The sequence below is a fragment of the Haliotis cracherodii genome, unplaced genomic scaffold (assembly GCF_022045235.1).
Source record: "Haliotis cracherodii isolate W230 unplaced genomic scaffold, xgHalCrac1.p SCAF_8, whole genome shotgun sequence".
NCBI classification, from domain to species: domain Eukaryota; kingdom Metazoa; phylum Mollusca; class Gastropoda; order Lepetellida; family Haliotidae; genus Haliotis; species Haliotis cracherodii.
In genome coordinates, this window is record NW_027266341.1 from 21,304,040 (window position 1) to 21,322,947 (window position 18,908).

Sequence of the window (18,908 nt, forward strand, 5' to 3'; positions counted from 1 at the left end):
AAAAATATGACATGATCCCTAACTATTTCAGAAATAAAATTGAAAATTATAGACATCCAGCATTCACAAGACGGTGTGTACCTATTGCAGAGCCAGGCGGATGAGGAATGGAAGTTTGCCCGCTCCAAGCTGTGGATCAGCTACTTCGAGGACAGCGGCACGCTGCCGGCTCCCTTCAATATCATTCCCAGTCCCAAGACCTTCTACTACATTCTCGTCTGGTTCAAGAATAAACTGTGTGCATGCTCCAAGAAGCAGAAGAGAAACCGGTGGCAGAGTATCAAGGTGAGTGGGATCAGGACACAGACTATTGAGGACACACTAGCTGATCATCATTGGCATTGAAACATTGTTGACGTTAGACACAGTGTTGGGACACAATGGTGACACATAGTGTTCATGACTGAAAATGTTGACACATAGTGTTCATGACTGACAATTTTGACACATAGTGTTCATGACTGAAAATGTTGACACATAGTGTTCATGACTGACAATGTTGACACATAGTGTTCATGACTGACAATTTTGACACATAGTGTTCATGACTGAAAATGTTGACACATAGTGTTCATGACTGACAATGTTGACACATAGTGTTCATGACTGACAATGTTGACACATAGTGTTCATGACTGACAATGTTGACACATAGTGTTCATGACTGACAATGTTGACACATAGTGTTCATGACTGACAATGTTGACACATAGTGTTCATGACTGACAATGTTGACACATAGTGTTCATGACTGACAATGTTGACACAGTGTTCATGACTGACAATGTTGACACATAGTGTTCATGACTGACAATGTTGACACATAGTGTTCATGACTAACAATGTTGGGACAGTCTTGATGATAGACAAAATGTTCATGATACACCCAATCCTGAAACATGATGCTCATGACAGACACAATGTTGAGATAACACAATGTCCATGACAGACACTCGTGAAGACCTGGGTTAGACACACATAAGACCCATGCTTGCCGTAGAAGGCGACTATGCTTGTCGTAAGAGGTGACGAATCGGATCGTGTGGTCATGCTCTCTGATTTGGTTGATGCATGTCATCGATCCCAATTGCGTTGATCGATCATGATATCAATAACTGGATTGTCTGGTCCAGACTCGATTATTCACAGACCGAGCATGATAGACACAATGTTTAAGAAACACAATCTTCATCATTACATGGACATTTTGAAAAATGTTAGAGAACACAATGTTCATGATTGGCTAAAGGTTAAAACATTATGTCCATGATAGACACAATGTTTAACAAACTCACCGTTTATCATTGAAATTCAAAAGTATGTTGGAGATCACAATGTAATGTTTGTCAAAATGACTTGACGTCCGACATCATAGTTTATAAACTTAATGTCTTATCAGCAGGATCTAAAACATTTTAGGCTAATGGGGAGAAATGTTTCTTAATGTTGATTTAATTTTTTGATGATAATGAAGATACAGCAATAGTAAACGAGAAAACTCAGTAAACATGGAGCTGTTTACTGTGATGTGGTCTACAACAGTCAACACCAGCAGATCTGGGTTATAATTAGTCTTCAGCAACCAATGCTTGTACTAAGAGGCAACTTGTGTGGATCGATGGTCATGATGTCAATCACTGGATTGTCTAAACCAGACTTGATTATTTACAGACTGCCATCATATAGGTAGAACATTGATGAGTGTGGCTTGAAACAACAAACAGACATAACAAATACAAAAGTCACACTGCTTTTTTGAAACCATGCGTTTAGTTTAATGATGATGAAACAAAGTAGTCATCCTTCAATTAGTATAATTTCATAACTACTTTTTATGTTTTCTCTGCTTTTCAGAAAATTGTGAAGAAAATCAATGAAAGAGAAATAAAATATCAGGTAACCTCAGTAACATGACACTGTAGTCTACACAAGTGTCTTATGTGTGTCGGGGGCATGGGTGGCCCAGTCGTCTAAGGCGCCGCGATTCGCTGTGCAGAGTTGCGTCCCCTGGACACGCCAGAAAACTATGATTGTGGGTTCGAATCCCGGTTCACCCCGATTATGTTTCTAGGTTTGTCAGCACCATACCCGTGCTCATGGGTTTCACCGAAGTGGTAAACGTCTGAGACCTACATCACTTCGGGCTTTCCTCCCACATTAAGCTGACACGCCGCGATATAACTGGAATACTGTTAAAAGCGGCATTAAACCCAACTCACTCACTCACTCTTATGTGTGTCATCATGTCCCAAGTTGTGTGTTGCTCATGATGTCAATCACTGGATTGTCTGGTCCAGACTTGATTTTTTTACACACCGCCATCATATGAGCTGGAATATTGCTGAGTGCGGCATATTAACCATCCACAACAAACATGGAGTTTGCATAGCTATTGAGTGTTCCAGTTTAAGTTGAAAAAGCATAGTGTCCCGGGATTAAGACAGAACCACACCTCACTGTGAAGATCAGAGGTAGAATAGGTCTTCAGCAACCCATGCTAGCCGTAAAAGGCAACAGTGATCGTCGTAAGAGGCGACTAACGGGATCGAGTGGTCAGGCATGATGGTTGATGCATGTCATCGTATCCCACTTGCATCTATCGATGCTCATGATGTCAATTACTGGATTGTCTGGTCCAGAAACGATTATTTACAGACCGCTGTCATATAGCTGATATATTGCCGAGTGCGGCATTAAACAACAAACAAACAAACAAACACTAATCCATGCTACAATATGATGATTATGTTCCTAGTATCTGATACATGTACATGCTTGTGAGTTTCACCACAGTGATAAACACCTATGACCTGAGGGTCAGTCGGGTAGCCTAGTGGTTAAAGCGTTCGCTCGTCACGCTGAAGACCCGGGTTCGATTCCCGACATGGGTACAGGGTGTGAAGCCCATTTCTGGTGTCCCCCGCAGTGATATTGCTGGATTATTGCTATAAACGGCATAAAACCATACTCACTCACTCACTCACCTATGACCTGAATCACATTGCATTTTCCTCTCTCATGAAACATTCCCTGTCATGCTTAACACTGGTGTCATCACTGATTTTTAGTGATCCATTCATATGATTGTCACTGCTATTTTGACTTTTAGGGCTAATGGAATGGTATTTGTGGATAATCAAGATTGATTATTTTCTGGGGGGCAGTTGGGTAGCCTAGTGGTTAAAGCGTTCGCTCGTCATGCCGAAGACTCGGGTTCGATTCCTGACATGGGTACAATGTGTGAAGCTCATTTCTGGTGTCCCCCGCCGTGATATTGCTGGAAAATTGCTAAAAGCGGCGTAAAACCAAACTCACTGATTATTCTATGGTGTTGACGTTTCATATTTAACATATTAAGGGAGTACTCTGTTTCGTGGTCTTGTGTCTATTTTTGGTCAAGGTCGATACGGTGTAATAAATGTCAAGTGTCTATCTGTGAAGAGGATAATCTTCCACTGTTAGATTGATATATATCATAAAATTTGATATTTCATACTCCCAAGGTTGGCCTTCAAAGACCTAATCAAATTTGCTAGGATTGCCAATTCTCCAGAGCCCAGTCTGACTTTGATTAAAGCTGACAAGATATAACCGAAATACCTTACACAGTTCTATGTTGACATTGCTGATGTCTCAAAACAACTTCCATCTAGAGTTGACTGGAGTCAATAATTGTGAATTCTTCGAGAACAGATAGGGGCGGTCGGGTAGCCTAGTGGTTAAAGCGTTCGCTCGTCACGCCGAAGACCCGGGTTCGATTCCCGACATGGGTACAATGTGTGAAGCCCATTTCTGGTGTCTACCTCCGTGATATTGCTGGAATATTGCTAAAAGCGGCGTAAAACCATACTCACTCGAGAACAGATAGTGTGTAGAGTTGTGTAAACATCATTTCTTTATAAGTTTTCAGTTTTTGCATTTCACATCATTTTTACAAACATAAAAGAATGACTTCCATGTTACAAAAAGAGGTTATGACATGATGATCCAAAATTTATAGAATCTGTCTAAAATTCCCACTTATAAGTGCTGAACATCCGGAGATGATAATACTGCTTAAGATCCTGCTAGAAGATCTGGAAAGAGGGACGATGCCTTGTATCTTTACGTTAACGATTTTTTAAAAGATTCATTATCACAGTTTATGGGTCATTATTTCTAAATTGATTTCCAAGCAAAACATGTCGTTTGGTGATATTTACTTTAATTTGAGTGCAGGTATCTAGCTTAAAAAGTTCCATATCATTTCTACTTTGCTACAATCCCAAACATTGTGTAAACATCTTGCATATTTGATGTCCTCATCAGGCTGTGATGCGCGACCTCATCAAGCGGTACATCATGCAAAAGCAGCGCGGACCACAAAGAGGTGAAGGAGTCACAGAGGATGATGTCAATGAGCTCAAACAAGACATATCCTCCTTTCGGTTCGAGCTGCTCGAGATTCTGCGCAGTAATGGGATGAAAACGCCAAATCCCAACCAACCCAAGCCGACAAGTAAGAAGATGAGATACTGGAAGTCTCTGGTTGGCAGTCTTAGTGTTGAAGCCAGGAAGAGTGAAGATCATAATTAATTATTCCTAGCGCGTGATGATTATTTTATGAAAAATAGATTTCAATAAATGAAATCATGTGGCATTAATTCTGAAAGAAGAAAGATTGCTCTATCAAATACATGGTCACATGAGCTATTTAGTTACGATTTCCTTTCTATGTGTTTGTTTTTGGTGACTTTGTTTATTCCATGACTGTCTGTGAATTTGTATTTGCAAATGGTTCGAAATATTGTTTCAAGGTGTTGATCGCCTTCTAACTCTATCTGCTTCTGTACTGTTTCATTCTTCCAATTTCTGTTCTTCCTTACAAGATTGCTTCCATGCCTTTGCTAACAGACACCCATTGTCAGCAACAAGACACGTACATTGTCAGCAACAAGACACGTACATTGTCAGCATGGCCCGAATGATGTCTGTTTTTTGTCTACTTTTCTATTTTCCTTGTTCATGAAATGTTTGATGGTGATCTCCCTCACATAAATACAACTAGGGTGTGATTTTGACCAAATGACGGGAAATATTTGATTTCAAAAGAATCCAGATTGTTTTACAAGTAGCAATGCCCACATATAGGGAGATGTTGGTTATTGAATCTGTGCAATTGTTGAAACCTTTTATTACAAACATGACTGACTTGTTATATGATAGAACTTCAGCTGTTGTAATTTCATATGAGTTTTTTCCAATTGTGTTTTTGAGAGGGAGATGAAAATCTTGTTGTTAAAAGTGAAGGTGTTTGTGGGTAGTATTTTATTGTTCAATCATGTAAATATTGTTTCTATAGTTCAAACCGTGCCTCCAATTCACTTTTCCAGAATGTTGACGTTGTCTTGTTTTGTCAAATATTCTATTACCGGCAATATGATTCTGATAGTTTATAATGTAGGTCATTAGGATATGTTCGACTAACCTAGTTCAACCTATGATGTATATAACAAACATGGAATATTTATACCATAACCCTGTATATTATAACATTGCTTTTATTCCAGAGTTTGAAAACAGAATGAAATTTTCCAAAGAAAGTGACTTTGAATGAATGTGATGTTTTATTGTATGACTTGTTTAATACTTGACAACCATTGTATTTGTATGCATTCAATTTTGAATTTTGTATGTTCTTGTCATTGAAATGTATTTGGAAGCTGGCTTGACAAAAGGGACACTTGGTTCTACCAAACCCTACTCCCTAAGAGTGTAAAAAAAAGTATTATAGACAAATGGATATATATATTTCTTAGACTTCTAGTATTGTTTTAGGAAAAGGAAGTAATTCACCCCAACTCTTAAGTGGAAGCTATTATTTACTGAACTGTCCAGATTATTAATATTGAAAAATAAATCACCAATTTCCCTGCTGCAATCTTTTTGCTTTAAACTCTCCGAATGTCTTTAAATACGCAAATCATTGTCAGTAAAATTTGTTAGCCTTCCATAAAACAATCACAACAGTTTGTGGTTTTGGCCAGTTTATAACACTTTCTGAAGAATGGGTGTAGTTTTTATATGTAAGATATATCATTCATATATCATAATTAATTAATTATCATCCACAAAAGTCATTTTTACCTTCCCTCCAATGAAATCCATATTGGATGCAACAAGTGTATGTATAGTGACTGTTGTGATAGTATCTAACGTACTGGTACCACATATATTGTATCTATGTATGAAGTGTTGATTGTGAGAGTGCTATGTCATTGGCTATGTAATAGTTGGCACGGAAGTATCAAAACAGTGAGGGTACGACCTTAATTTGAACTTTCAACCAACCGCACAATCAAACCAAAACTGATCTTCCTGTTTATGCCGTCATGTTAAAATATTTCTCACATAAATGATAAGGAACGCTATTGAATAGTGGTATGTGGAACATGTTAAAGGTATTGTCTGGGTCCGTCAGGTTGCTTGTGGCTCTCTGAACCAGCAGTGTTGTTATCCATCCACCTATTCCAATAGGAACAGAACTGTATTTGTTATTATCCACAAGTAGGCAAATAATTGATGTTTGTTTTTAAGTAAGGCCATACTCTTTTTTCACTTGCTTTACAGAGTTTTTATATGAAACTACCTCCCAGAAGGGCAAATTCAGAATTGAATTTTGTTCTCAATTTTGACAAAATTTACAATCGGATCCATCAAGCAAGTGAAAATAAATGGTGTGGCCTAATGATTCAAGCCAGCTTATTGGTTCCTTTGCTCTTGGTAACATAGCAACTCAGTTTGAAGACTATATTACTTTTACGGGAAATTGCTGAATTATACTGGAGGAATGTGTTAATCATTCACTTTTGGAATTATCATTTTACAAAAAATTGTTATCTTCAACAGATCTGATTATTTTTTGTCTGGTCTGGCCTGTCTGTAATTTTATTAATTTCAGAATTTATTATTAAAAGATATATGTTGCCTGGCAACAGGCTTTTTTAATTTTCTCTTCTTACCAATCTTTTCCTGAGATGGCTGTGTTATAAAGGGAGATAACCATGGAACTTTGGAACCAATTAAATTTCAATTTATTGTAATGGTTTTGTTGTGTCAGTTTTGTTTGATGTTTTGTTGTAGGTATTGTTTTTTGTCATTGGTCACAATCTTTCTACTACCTTAGTCACCACGTTTTCATGATTTCAAACTGAGGCATTTTATTTAGCACTATTTCATTGTGTGATATTGTAGTGGATGTTTTTATAATGCATTTAAGTAAGCAAATGAAATATGCCTCAGATTGAAGAATTTTTACTCACTCATAAATCTAATCATTTTGTATTCATAATTTCTGTTTCTTTGTTGGGAAGCAATATTTTATTTTGTTGCTCTTTTAGACTAATTCACCCTCGGCTAAATGTTCATTGTAGATCTATGATGGAAATTATGTAAAAGATACTCTCTGTATTATAAGTAAATAATGTTCATATTCTTTTGATTTTTGTATTTGCTTAGGGAACAGACAATTATAAAAACTAAATAATAACATTAATAATCATAAACATAAAAAAGCTGCACTGAATGCCGAGGGTGAAGAAAGACTAGTTGCCTGCCACGGTACAAGATTGAGCTGCACGTTTACTCACAAGACACGCCTGCTCCGAGCACTCTTTCGCAGCTATGGTCACATGGACATTGGTTGGCTATCCCTCTCCTCCTACTCCTCCAGTCTCCTCAGTGTGCCTCTATGTCGCCTGCAGTGTGTGCTGCCTGCAACCTGTCCGTCAGTCCGTCAGTCCATCAGTTGGCCAGTCAGTTGCCTGCTTTGCATCTCCTCAGGTTAGAATCTGCCTGTCTGGTGTTTCGTCCACCCGCCCGCCCGCTCTCAGATTGCGTGTGCGCATATTGGGTTAATGCTCATGTGTAAACTCATCATCAGTTTTCATCGGGCTATATTCTTGCACATTTTTGGCATTGAATTCATTGTTGTCATATAGGATCGAAAGACAAAGTTTTTGAAATATGTTTAATTTAAGGATGAAAATTGTGTTTTCAAAATCAGAATTTAATGTTGATTAAATTCCTTAAATATGAAATATTAAGGCGCGATTTTTTTGTTCATAATTTAAGTTGCGATTTTATCAAATGATCCAGTATATGTCAATGATGTCGGCCAAACATTAACATTGGCATGATGTTGATATCGTAACGGTTCATTGTCCTTGTTTTATCTATTCGTGAATGCATTCTTTCCTGTAACATTTACGCATAACATTTTCTCTTATTAACCCCATGTGTTCGTTCATAACCATTAGATCTGCCTCTTTATTCCATTTTTCCTTCAGTGTTCATCCTTCCATCCAGGCATTTACATCCAAACTATACTACTCCAAAAAGGTTAAGCACCACCTGATTCTTTTAAGTGGGCCTTAACTTTTTTGAGTAGTATAGTTAACTTACCTCTCAATCATTAGTCCTCCCATTCAGTTAGATTATACACAACATGCCCTAATTGTTTGGCTAACTTGCCCTTATCAATATTATTGTTTGTTTTCATCACAAGTTACTCAACACAAAACAAATACACAGAATAAATATAAACAACATTTCACATCAGATACTTAACTGCTATTTTATCTCAATCAATAGATCAAGGGAGCTAAGTCTTGTAAGCCTACTTGAGATCAGTGTAGATATTTTACCCATGTTTCCTTGAGTTGGCTGAGAAAACTACAAGTTCTGGTTGTGATGGTTGTATTGGGTGTTTATTTGGTTAAATAAAAAATGGGAAAGAGATAGCAAACAAAATCTACATATTGAAAAAAAAGGCAATGACTAAAAAAACCTTTAAGATCAATATAAGACTATTAACACTTTAAGCAGAGAAACAAAGCCTTGTCGTTTTATTATTATTAAAGGGGAAAAACTCTTGTAGGTTTATTGCAAAATTTGCTATTGTTGCATAAGTAAATGATGAAAATGGTAACCCAGTTCAAATCTCTGAGGACCTTGAATTTGTCGAAATCATTTAATCTTTGAACCAGCAATGAGCTTTTGATATTTTATGAGGGCAGTCATGAATATCACTTATTGCAGTCAAAGCACTGACCTTTAAAATTGTATACCAGTTTATCTAACGCATGTTCCCTCCAAGACCCCTAATAATGGATTGTTCCCCTGATATAATCTCATCTCCACAACATCTGCCCAACTGTGCACATTGAACTAAAGTGTTTTTAAAATGAATAAAATGGACTATTTAACCTACGCTCATGTGTAACCGATAATGTCAATATGGATACGAATCCAAAAAAAAGAAAATGGTCAAGTAATACTCCAATTTAATCAAATTGTGAGGTAAATTGATATTTGCATTAAATGATCACTGTAAGGTAAAATGGAAGAAAAGGAGAAAGAGTACTGTTTAAATTACAAATTTAACAAGTTGAAAATGTCTGACAGCTGCCATGTGCAAGAGTTTAACAATGATTGTTATGTTTTCAGATCGCAGACTATCCCGAAAACGAAGTCAGATGTCTTTAGACAGACTGAAACGCTCCCTATCAATGGAGCCCTTACACGAGTTGTCAACATCTGCCAGTGCTGCAAACCAGACTTGGAAGTCGAGTTCGTTTAAACGGGATACGTTGAGTGTGGATATGGCCATTTCCCAGACGCCAGTTCATGTTCCTTCAGTGGAAGTGACCTCCTCACGGATAATAGCAGAAACTATTCCTGAGGAGATAGAGCGGAAACGCAGGGAGTCAATGAAACCAGCACCAGGCGAGTTCTGTGAATTTGTTGTGAGTGCCGATGAGATTAAAATCGAGACTCATCTGGCGTCGCCATTGGATGAGGATGAGAATCATGGGAGATTGACAGGACTGGAGGACAAGGTTCATCTTCGCGACGACAGACCAAACTCCACGGAGAGCGTCATGTCTGCACATCGCAAGGACGAGGGCCTGGGCGAGTCCTTTGACCAGTACTCAGAAGTCAGTGATTCTTTGTCGCGGAATGGCAACTTGAACACAGACACAGTCACTCACGCCGATGATGGGATGCAGCCTGTGACGTTGTCCCCATCCGATTCCCCCTCCCACTCCCCAGCCAGGTTAGGACCCTCAGCTAGTGAAGTGCTGGCAACTATTTGCTCAAGTAAAAGAGTTACATTTATGTAATGTGATGGTGTAGACAGATATGAATTGCAATAGAAATGACAATGCAACATTGTCTACATAAGCAACGGATCTGACAAACTGCTTCAAAACCTTTAAAACATGAAACAAATTTGCCACTCTATCTATTGTGCCTTGTGAAGGTTAATTAAACTTGGTATAGAAACTGAAAATATGCCTAATGGCTTTAGATCCTAATTCTCCATTGTAATGCTCCTGTGTGTAGATTTGGTGTTTCTCAATAGGGCTTTAGTCTTGTCCCTAACACCTTCCTTACTTTGATTTAAGGAGGAACAAGTTTAAGAATGTATAGACATTAACTAGTTTTTAATAGGTTTTCACATAATACAGTCATGTTCAGTTTTAACTACTGCTATAGTACGAAGATTTATTTCTCCCCAAATGTTAAATTCATGGCTTTATTCAACCAGATGTTAATGAAAGGTAGTTCTGACTTGAGTCTAAAGTAACTTCTCAAACTATCATAAGCTTGTATCCAAAATAATCCTTAACTATCCAGCTGTAGACAATCGTAATGCATCTCATTCAGTGTCTGAAATAAGAAAAAACATTGATATGCTGCAATCAGGACACACACACCTTAGAAGCTGCAGGCACCGATTTAAAAAAAAATGACACTGATTTGTGACAAATACATGGTATTTTACTGCAGGCCATAAGAACCCATTCAACATTGAAGCTACGGCCCCCGACACGAGATCCACCCGATACGGGCCTACGCGCAGGAGCTTATTTCAAATACTGATCCATTACATGCAGAGTAAAGTTACCATAAGTGCAGGTTCTATGTATACTAAGCCTGATATTGATGTTATTGTACCAGGTTCCCTCAGGTTCAAAAGGAACTGCAGCATAAAGGTAGGATTGTCAAAATGACTTTAAACATAGAGTCAGTGCCTTGTACAACCAACAAAGATATATACTTATCTTCCAAAATGTCATTTACATGAGTATAGTGCATGAGCTATCCATGGCACCCACACGTTACAGCTTTACAGTGTTCATAGAAATTTATATTGTGGTCTGTGTGTGTCCAATATGTTTCATAACTATAATACAGGTGTGTGAATACCAGAGAATGAACTGTCTCGGTTATCTGCATAAAAGAAAAAATAGTGATAAAAATATATGAATGGATCACTGAAAATAAGTCATGACACCAGGGGTTTGTAAACAGGGTAAGCATGTCCTCAGTAGGCCCACATGCGAGTCTTTGAAACAGTTGGTCAGTTTGAGGTTGTTGTGGCAGGCTTTGTGAGTTTTCATTTCCCTTGCGGAAACATACACTGATCTACTACAAATGTGTATGTTTACATATGATATTAACTATTTCTATAGACTTTCATCATTCCACGCAGGGGAACTATTAGAATAGAGTATTATCAATCATATATTTATGAGGCTGTATGATATAATGTATGTATACCATTTATCTGCATCGTCATTAACTGCATTTTTTCAATACTGAAGGTGAGTATATGTTCAAAGTTTATCAGATCATATTATTGCCTACATTGTATAAAGTTAGTTTTCATCTTTAAATGTCAAAATATTTGTTACCCAGTCAGAGAAGATAAGACATATCAGTTGTTTCATGGGATGTTCATTTCTTCACATCATCATTAATATCCATTGTGAGGGCTGGTAAGTGAGACAGCATAGCCCTTCTAATGGATTATCATAATCATGTATGTGTACTTTAACAATGCATTATGGAAGGGATTAAATGGTGTATGCTCACTTTGGGCTGGTGAATGAGATAGCTCTGCCCAATTTGATTATATATAAACATACATAGAGATTAGGCTCTTTATGCTGACTTGGAGCTGGTAAGTGAGACAGCTTAGCCCCAAAGAGGCATAATCAATCTAACGTGCACTTCCATCAATGCATTTTGAAGGTTATCTGTTATATGCCCATTTGGGGCTGGTAGTTAAGAAAGAAAAGCTTCAAATGGGTATTTTAACATATCTACATGTAATGGTGTTATCTTCCATATCATTGTGTATATATATATATATATATTTAAATGCCTTCAACTAGGATGATTCTTTGATTTCAGATTAATGAATCATAATTGAACTCAAATATACCAGGTAAAGATTTTCTCATGCCAAAATCTGTAAGTCTTTTCACAAACCTTTCTTGTTCAGTTTATGTAACCTTTACAAACCAGAGTGACCTTTACTGCTACAACAACCCAGTACCTGCAATTAGAAACACAAGAAGACCTCCTGTCACTGTCACTGTCCTCCACTGCACTAATAGTGTAACCGACACGTGAATATTTATTCACCTATATGCAAATGAGCAGTTAGAGAAACAACTCCCTCATCAAATTCCAGTGTTAACAACAATAATATATCAAGTCATCAAGTGTGCACTGATAGTGTAACAATTCTTTCTCCAGTGTGCACCGATAGTGCAACAATCCTTTCTCCAGTGTGCACCGATATTGCAACAATCCTTTCTCCAGTGTGCACCGATAGTGTAACAATCCTTTCTCCAGTGTGCACCGATAGTGTAACAATCCTTTCTCCAGTGTGCACCGATAGTGTAACAATTCTTTCTCCAGTGTGCACCGATCATGTGCACTGATATTGCAACAATCCTTTCTCAAATGTGCACCGATAGTGTAACAATCCTTTCTCCAGTGTGCACCGATCATGTGCACTGATAGTGTAACAATCCTTTCTCCAGTGCGCACCGATAGTGCAACAATCCTTTCTCCAGTGTGCACCAATAGTGTAACAATCCTTTCTCCAGTGTGCACCGATAGTGTAACAATCCTTTCTCCAGTGTGCACCGATAGTGCAACAATCCTTTCTCCAGTGTGCACCGATAGTGTAACAATCCTTTCTCCAGTGTGCACCGATAGTGTAACAATTCTTTCTCCAGTGTGCACTGATCATGTGCACCGATAGTGTAACAATCCTTTCTCAAATGTGCACCGATAGGGTAACAATCCTTTCTCCAGTGCGCACCGATAGGGTAACAATCCTTTCTCCAGTGCGCACCGATAGTGCAACAATCCTTTCTCCAGTGTGCACCGATAGTGCAACAATCCTTTCTCCAGTGTGCACCAATAGTGTAACAATCCTTTATCCAGTGTGCACTGATGGCTTGTTGTGATACACTCTGTTTCAGACAGGATTGCTTCCTCTGATAGCACAGGCTCAACTATTTCACAAAAAGGTTCACTTTAAATTGTTAAATATGAAGAAATGGCCAAATGTTTGTGATAATTGAAACATGATGTATATTCACAAATACTCTGCATTTGTTAACAATGCACATATATAAATTATTATAACTATAGTTGCATATGTTGTGTATTTTGTAGTCAAACTTAGTTGGTAGTTTTTGTATCATTTCGTACCTTTGTGTGATTTAAATCTCATTTGATTGTGTGAGCATCATTTCTATCAGTTGTAATATTCTGTGTAATACATTTTATGATTCGATGTACCTTGTGCTATGTATATGAACTGATAAATAGGCACAATCAATATAATAGACAAACAGACCATCTCTATCACAACAAACAAAATTAAAGGTGACAAATTTTATTTTCATTTTATGAATTACAAATTTTATTTTTTCTTTATTATATGACATATCATATAATGTATTTTTATGACTTAATAGATTATAATTTATGTTTATTGCATAAATGGTTATCAATGGCACAACAGTTTAGTTCAATTTGTCAGAGACCAGTACACCTGTTCAAGAGCCACCTCATCTTTCCTGATCATATTTTGGGATGCAGACAGTATAAATACTTAAAACAAATTTTAATAAGCTGAAAACTAAAATAATATTTTAAAAGATTTGCTTGTGAAGGATGACATGGGTTGGAACCGAGTCTTCAGCAATAGACTGATGGTAGCTGCTTCATTAGGTTGACCATGCCTGTTTCCTGGGGAGACTGAATCAGTTCATGAGATCACAGAACATGGTCAAACCAGTGAAGATCTTAAAATGGATGCAGACAGATTCTTTATTAATTCAATTGAAGTGAATAATCAGAGGGGTCAAGTGATGGTCATACTGGACTGATACTGGTAGTTAACAGTTTAACATCCATATTAAAAAAAAATGTATATTTAAAATATCACATAACTTGTATGTGTTCAGGCTAATCAAGAAAAGTGATGTTTTTAGTTTTTCTAAATTTTCATCTGGTGCTGAAAACTTCTTTTTTTTTATGCCAACTAACCAGATTTGAAATTATGACACCTATTTACCTGGACCCATTTGTACTAAGATGATCATAACTCCCATACTTTAACGTAGGCTCACTCACTCTTAGCACTAAGATCACTCTGTGCAAGTGGGCCCTGATTCTGATAAATGATTTTAACTTGCAAGTCACTGGCTGAAGGTTTCCTCATTGAACAAAAATTCAAGGGAAAGTAAAAATAATATTATCAATATGATCAAACAAATATATGAAGTACATGAAAACCCAGCGAAGCACATATCCCTTGTGGTTTTGACTCATTTCCTTTTCATTTATTGTGATTGCTTTGTAGATCTTTGAGTAATCGATTTACAGGTTTTGTTGTCTGTTTTTGTTAGTTTAGATGTGTTGCTTGTCCCAATGACAAAACTGTGATTTACCTGTGAAGGAGGAGAGTCTGTGATTCAACATTGTCAATGTGGTCTGTTGTATACCTCGAGGGCAAAACCGAGTGGCCGTAGATTATTTTAAATTCAAATAAGACAGCCATCTCCAGGGTTCAAGACAAATATAAAAACTAATATTGCTTAATTTTTTAATTTTTTTGTAAGGGTTGAGGATTTTGGGATGGAACAGATGATCTCAAAACTTTAATTCATCGGTTTCAATGTGACGAAATACATAAAATTTCACAAGATTTTGATCGAGGGTGCTCATATGTAGTGTCAAACATTACCAGAAAAAAAAAGACATTTTATGTCATTTTGTTGACAGGTTTTGGGTGTTTACAGTCAAAATGAATATTTCATTGTTATGTGAGATATAACTGGGTTTTGCCCTGATCTTGCTTTAGCTTCACTGGTATGTTGTATCATGTATGCTATCTTTTCAACTTCTTATTTGTATGCTCTTCTCTCATTTTTCTTCCTTATTATCCACCTTCATTTAATTTGTATTTTGAGGAATTTTCCTGTATCGTGTATGTCAGTATTATTTGTTTAAGAATATATGCAACAGAGCCAAGATTGAACACACAAGGGTAACTGATGATTACATATGAAACAGTTGTCAGTAAAACTATTATTTAATTATTTTAAATATATATTGTATTAAAATAAGTTGAAAACATGTTTAAGGAGAAAATATTTCTATATTCACAGATAAAAACTTTTATTTCAGTGTTGAGACTTTGTTCTGCTTATGTTAAAGGTATTAGAAAATAGCAGGAACATATATGTGACAATTTTATGACTCTTTGTGTTATCTTGTATTTAAGGTGCTACTCACATTGTTGGAGAGTCATTACATCTTTTAGGCTTGAAAATAAGCATTTTATTTGCTTTAAGACTATAATACCATGAGGCTTTATTTAGGAAATGGATGTCTAACAAAATTCCAACAGCTCTGTTTAATGCTGAGAGAAATACTTCAACTACACTACCCAACATTGCTAAGATGACTAAAGATGTATATTTTGTCGTTAGTAAATGTTGAGAAGTATATCATGTTAGTATTGGAAAGAGTTGCTTTATAATGTTGGCTATTTTTAATTACCTTTGATGTAAATTCTTCTCAATCTGTGGTACTGATTGCAGACAGAGAATGTTTGAGAAAACACGTTACATTTTGTTTACTTTTCTTATGATAACGATGTTGTACTTCTGCTCAAAACTGGAGATTGTTTAGAAAACAAACTTTGTACATCTTGTATAAATGGACTGTTTAGCCCAGGTTTATATGTTTTCATTATGGTTTGCTATTGATTCTATTTCTTGTTTCTATGATTTGTCAAGATGTGTAGTATAACTTTCAACGAATTGTTTATTTGTTTCCAATAGTATTTGTTCAAGCGATGACTCTTGACCACTGAGTGTGAGGTGTCCACTGTTATTGTCAACCTCATTGTAACAGTTATGTTATTAAAACACCAGTTTCCCAGCAGTGGAGGACTAAAGCTTTGTTTGTTGTGGCATAAACAGTACATTCAGAAGGTTGCGAGGGGGCACGGGTGGCCCAGTTGTCTAAGGCCTGTGATGCAGAGTTGGTCATACCAGAAACCTATGATTGTGGGTTCGAATCCTGGTTCGCCCCGATTATGTTTTTAGGTTGTCAGCACAATACCTGTTCTCGTGGGTTTCACCGAAGTGGTAAACGTCTGAAACCTGCATCACTTCGGGCTTTCCTCCCACATTAAGCTGACACACCGTGATATCACTGGAATACTGTTAAAAGCTGTGTTAAACCCAACTCACTCACTTAATTGTACATGTTAACAACGGCTGGTTTATCTGGGCCAGACTCGATTTTTTTACAGGCTGCTGTGACACAATCAGGACTAATGCTTACTGTGGTGGCCTTAAAGATCAAGTGCACAGGAGGACAATGAAGTGTTTTGATCACTAGTTGTTGGAAAGGTGGTCACTTGTGGGAGCCGAACCCAGACTTCGCAGTTACATGGAATAGATGAAGTCTTCCGATTGGAAAGCCATACTTGCATTCCAGTACCAAGCACCTCAATGTCAGCATTATAGCTTCAACTGACCAATCAGCATTGAGATTCGCAAAGATGCACATGTGGAAATATCCGATAGTCATTACACACGATCATTCTTCCCTTATGGGTAATATTGATGTGTTTTCGTTTGACGTGACCGTTATACCCTGGTAGGATTGTAACAAACTTGCATATTCTCAAACTGTACACAAGAACCTGAACCTGAATTACTTTCGCTAGTAGACATGTCCTCAATGACTCTGACCATTAGCTGCCGAGATATAAGTATTTTATGGTAGATCTACATGTGTAGGTTTAACACACAAACCAGGCAGACACTTGAAATACCTTTAACTCCGTGAAATTGAATATGGTTAAGGTTAATGATCTGATCACTTTGGGCTTTTTCACAACATTAAGTTGACACGTCGTGATGTAACTGAAAACCCTCACAAAGCAGGGTTAAACCAAACTAGCTGAAGTTCATACCATGCTGGAACACCTCTAACAATGTACAACATTACATGTTGATGTTAAATATGACTACAAACACTGAAGCAAACGTGTTTGCAATGTAAAAAAAGACAACACTCTCTTCACAGGTTGGGTTCATCTAATGTGTTGTATATATCTCAAGGTGATCTAACTGTACCGTTCATAACTGTTTAAGAATGGGTGAACTGCGAAGTAGTTGTCAGTAGGCCGTACCATTCAGCTCTTCCCGCTCATCAAGATATGGTGGATTTTAAAAGAAAATATAGAAGTTGCAGGAAACTGACAACTTTCATGTCCTGCAACACAGCCCTAACAAACCGGACAGGATTCGGAGATTAACCTTGACTTTATTTCTGTTACTTTTTTTTCTATACACCAGGAAATGCAGACGTGCTTTCTATTTTTCCAAAAGCCACCTGATACTGCTCTAGTTACGTACCCACGTCAGATTCCCCTGGTATGCTAATTGTAGTCTTAAGCATGCATTAACAGATCAAAGAATATCGAAATCATTAATGGAATAATTTTGTTATCACCCGAATATATGGAGTTTTCTCGACCAGAATGTAGCAGGAGGGCGTTTCTATAGTCAATACATAACCTTGAAGGCAAAGCAACTGCAATCATGTTCTTAAAGCATAGAACTTAAAAAGTCTACTGGTGTTTCACTCAATGGAAGATGAACACAGTTGACCTTTTAAAATGTAAACTAATATGTGAAATTTGCGATTTTGCCTTGCAATTTGTGTGTTCTTGATTCACCTGTTGGTGAAATGACTGGTACAGCAGTTTGAAGGGGAAAGACAATTTGAGATATTAATTTCCGTTAAGCCCTTTAAGCGCTTAAGTGCATTAATGTACACTGGACTTGTCAATATGTCTTGATGTGGACACAGTTAAAAGTTTGATTTATATATAAAGCCATATTCACATAATATATATTGGGATGTGAATATATATTTGCAGTGAAATATGAAATGTAACTTAAAACCAAATGTTTGAAGATTTCATGATGCGTCAAACAACATGCGCTTGTTCTTAGTCCAAGGTAAACTCATTCACCAACGAAGGAAGAGTAAATAAAACTTCAAAAGATGCACACGTATCCCCCCTCCACGTTAGTCAAAACTAGCTTCCATTACAGAAATGTATTGAATAAGGTATTCGAAATAATGTTTCGCCAAGTAAAATAACATCTAACATTCATTTTCGAAAGTTAGGAACTGATGAATCATCAAATGTAACAAACATAAGGAATTTAGCATGGAGGGGCTCAACAAGAAACACAACCGTTCTACATGTGCTGAGGTTGCAATCGTAACGAAGTGAAGAGTTAAGCCGAGGTCACCATGTCACAGTTGATAAACAGGTGCGAGACGCGCGGACGTGAGAGAAGCCAACTTGACCGTGATACTTGGGTCACGTGCCATAAAATCACGTCGCCGCGATGTTTGAACGTGCTTTTCTTTCCGTCAAGCTAATTTGCATCATCGGAATACATTTGGATAGGAAACGTCAATACAAATAAGGAATTATTTGCAAACAATAAAAT

The 18,908-nt window shown here is 37.2% G+C and overlaps 1 protein-coding gene across 6 annotated transcripts in view; it reads left to right on the plus strand.

The window, feature by feature from the left end:
- The window catches only part of LOC139449433 (transient receptor potential-gamma protein-like), a 119,490-nt gene extending 106,669 nt beyond the window's left edge, over window positions 1-12,821 (plus strand). For 4 of the 6 annotated variants that reach the window (XM_071230823.1, XM_071230825.1, XM_071230826.1 and 1 more), the window contains exons 9-12: window positions 91-285; window positions 1,855-1,896; window positions 4,309-4,498; window positions 9,487-12,229. In XM_071230823.1, coding sequence (XP_071086924.1) covers window positions 91-285; window positions 1,855-1,896; window positions 4,309-4,498; window positions 9,487-10,163 — 1,104 coding nt within the window. In that variant the 3' untranslated portion in view covers window positions 10,164-12,229. The other 2 variants (XM_071230827.1, XR_011652176.1) reach the window with 2 other exon arrangements.
- Window positions 12,822-18,908: the final 6,087 nt, after the last annotated feature.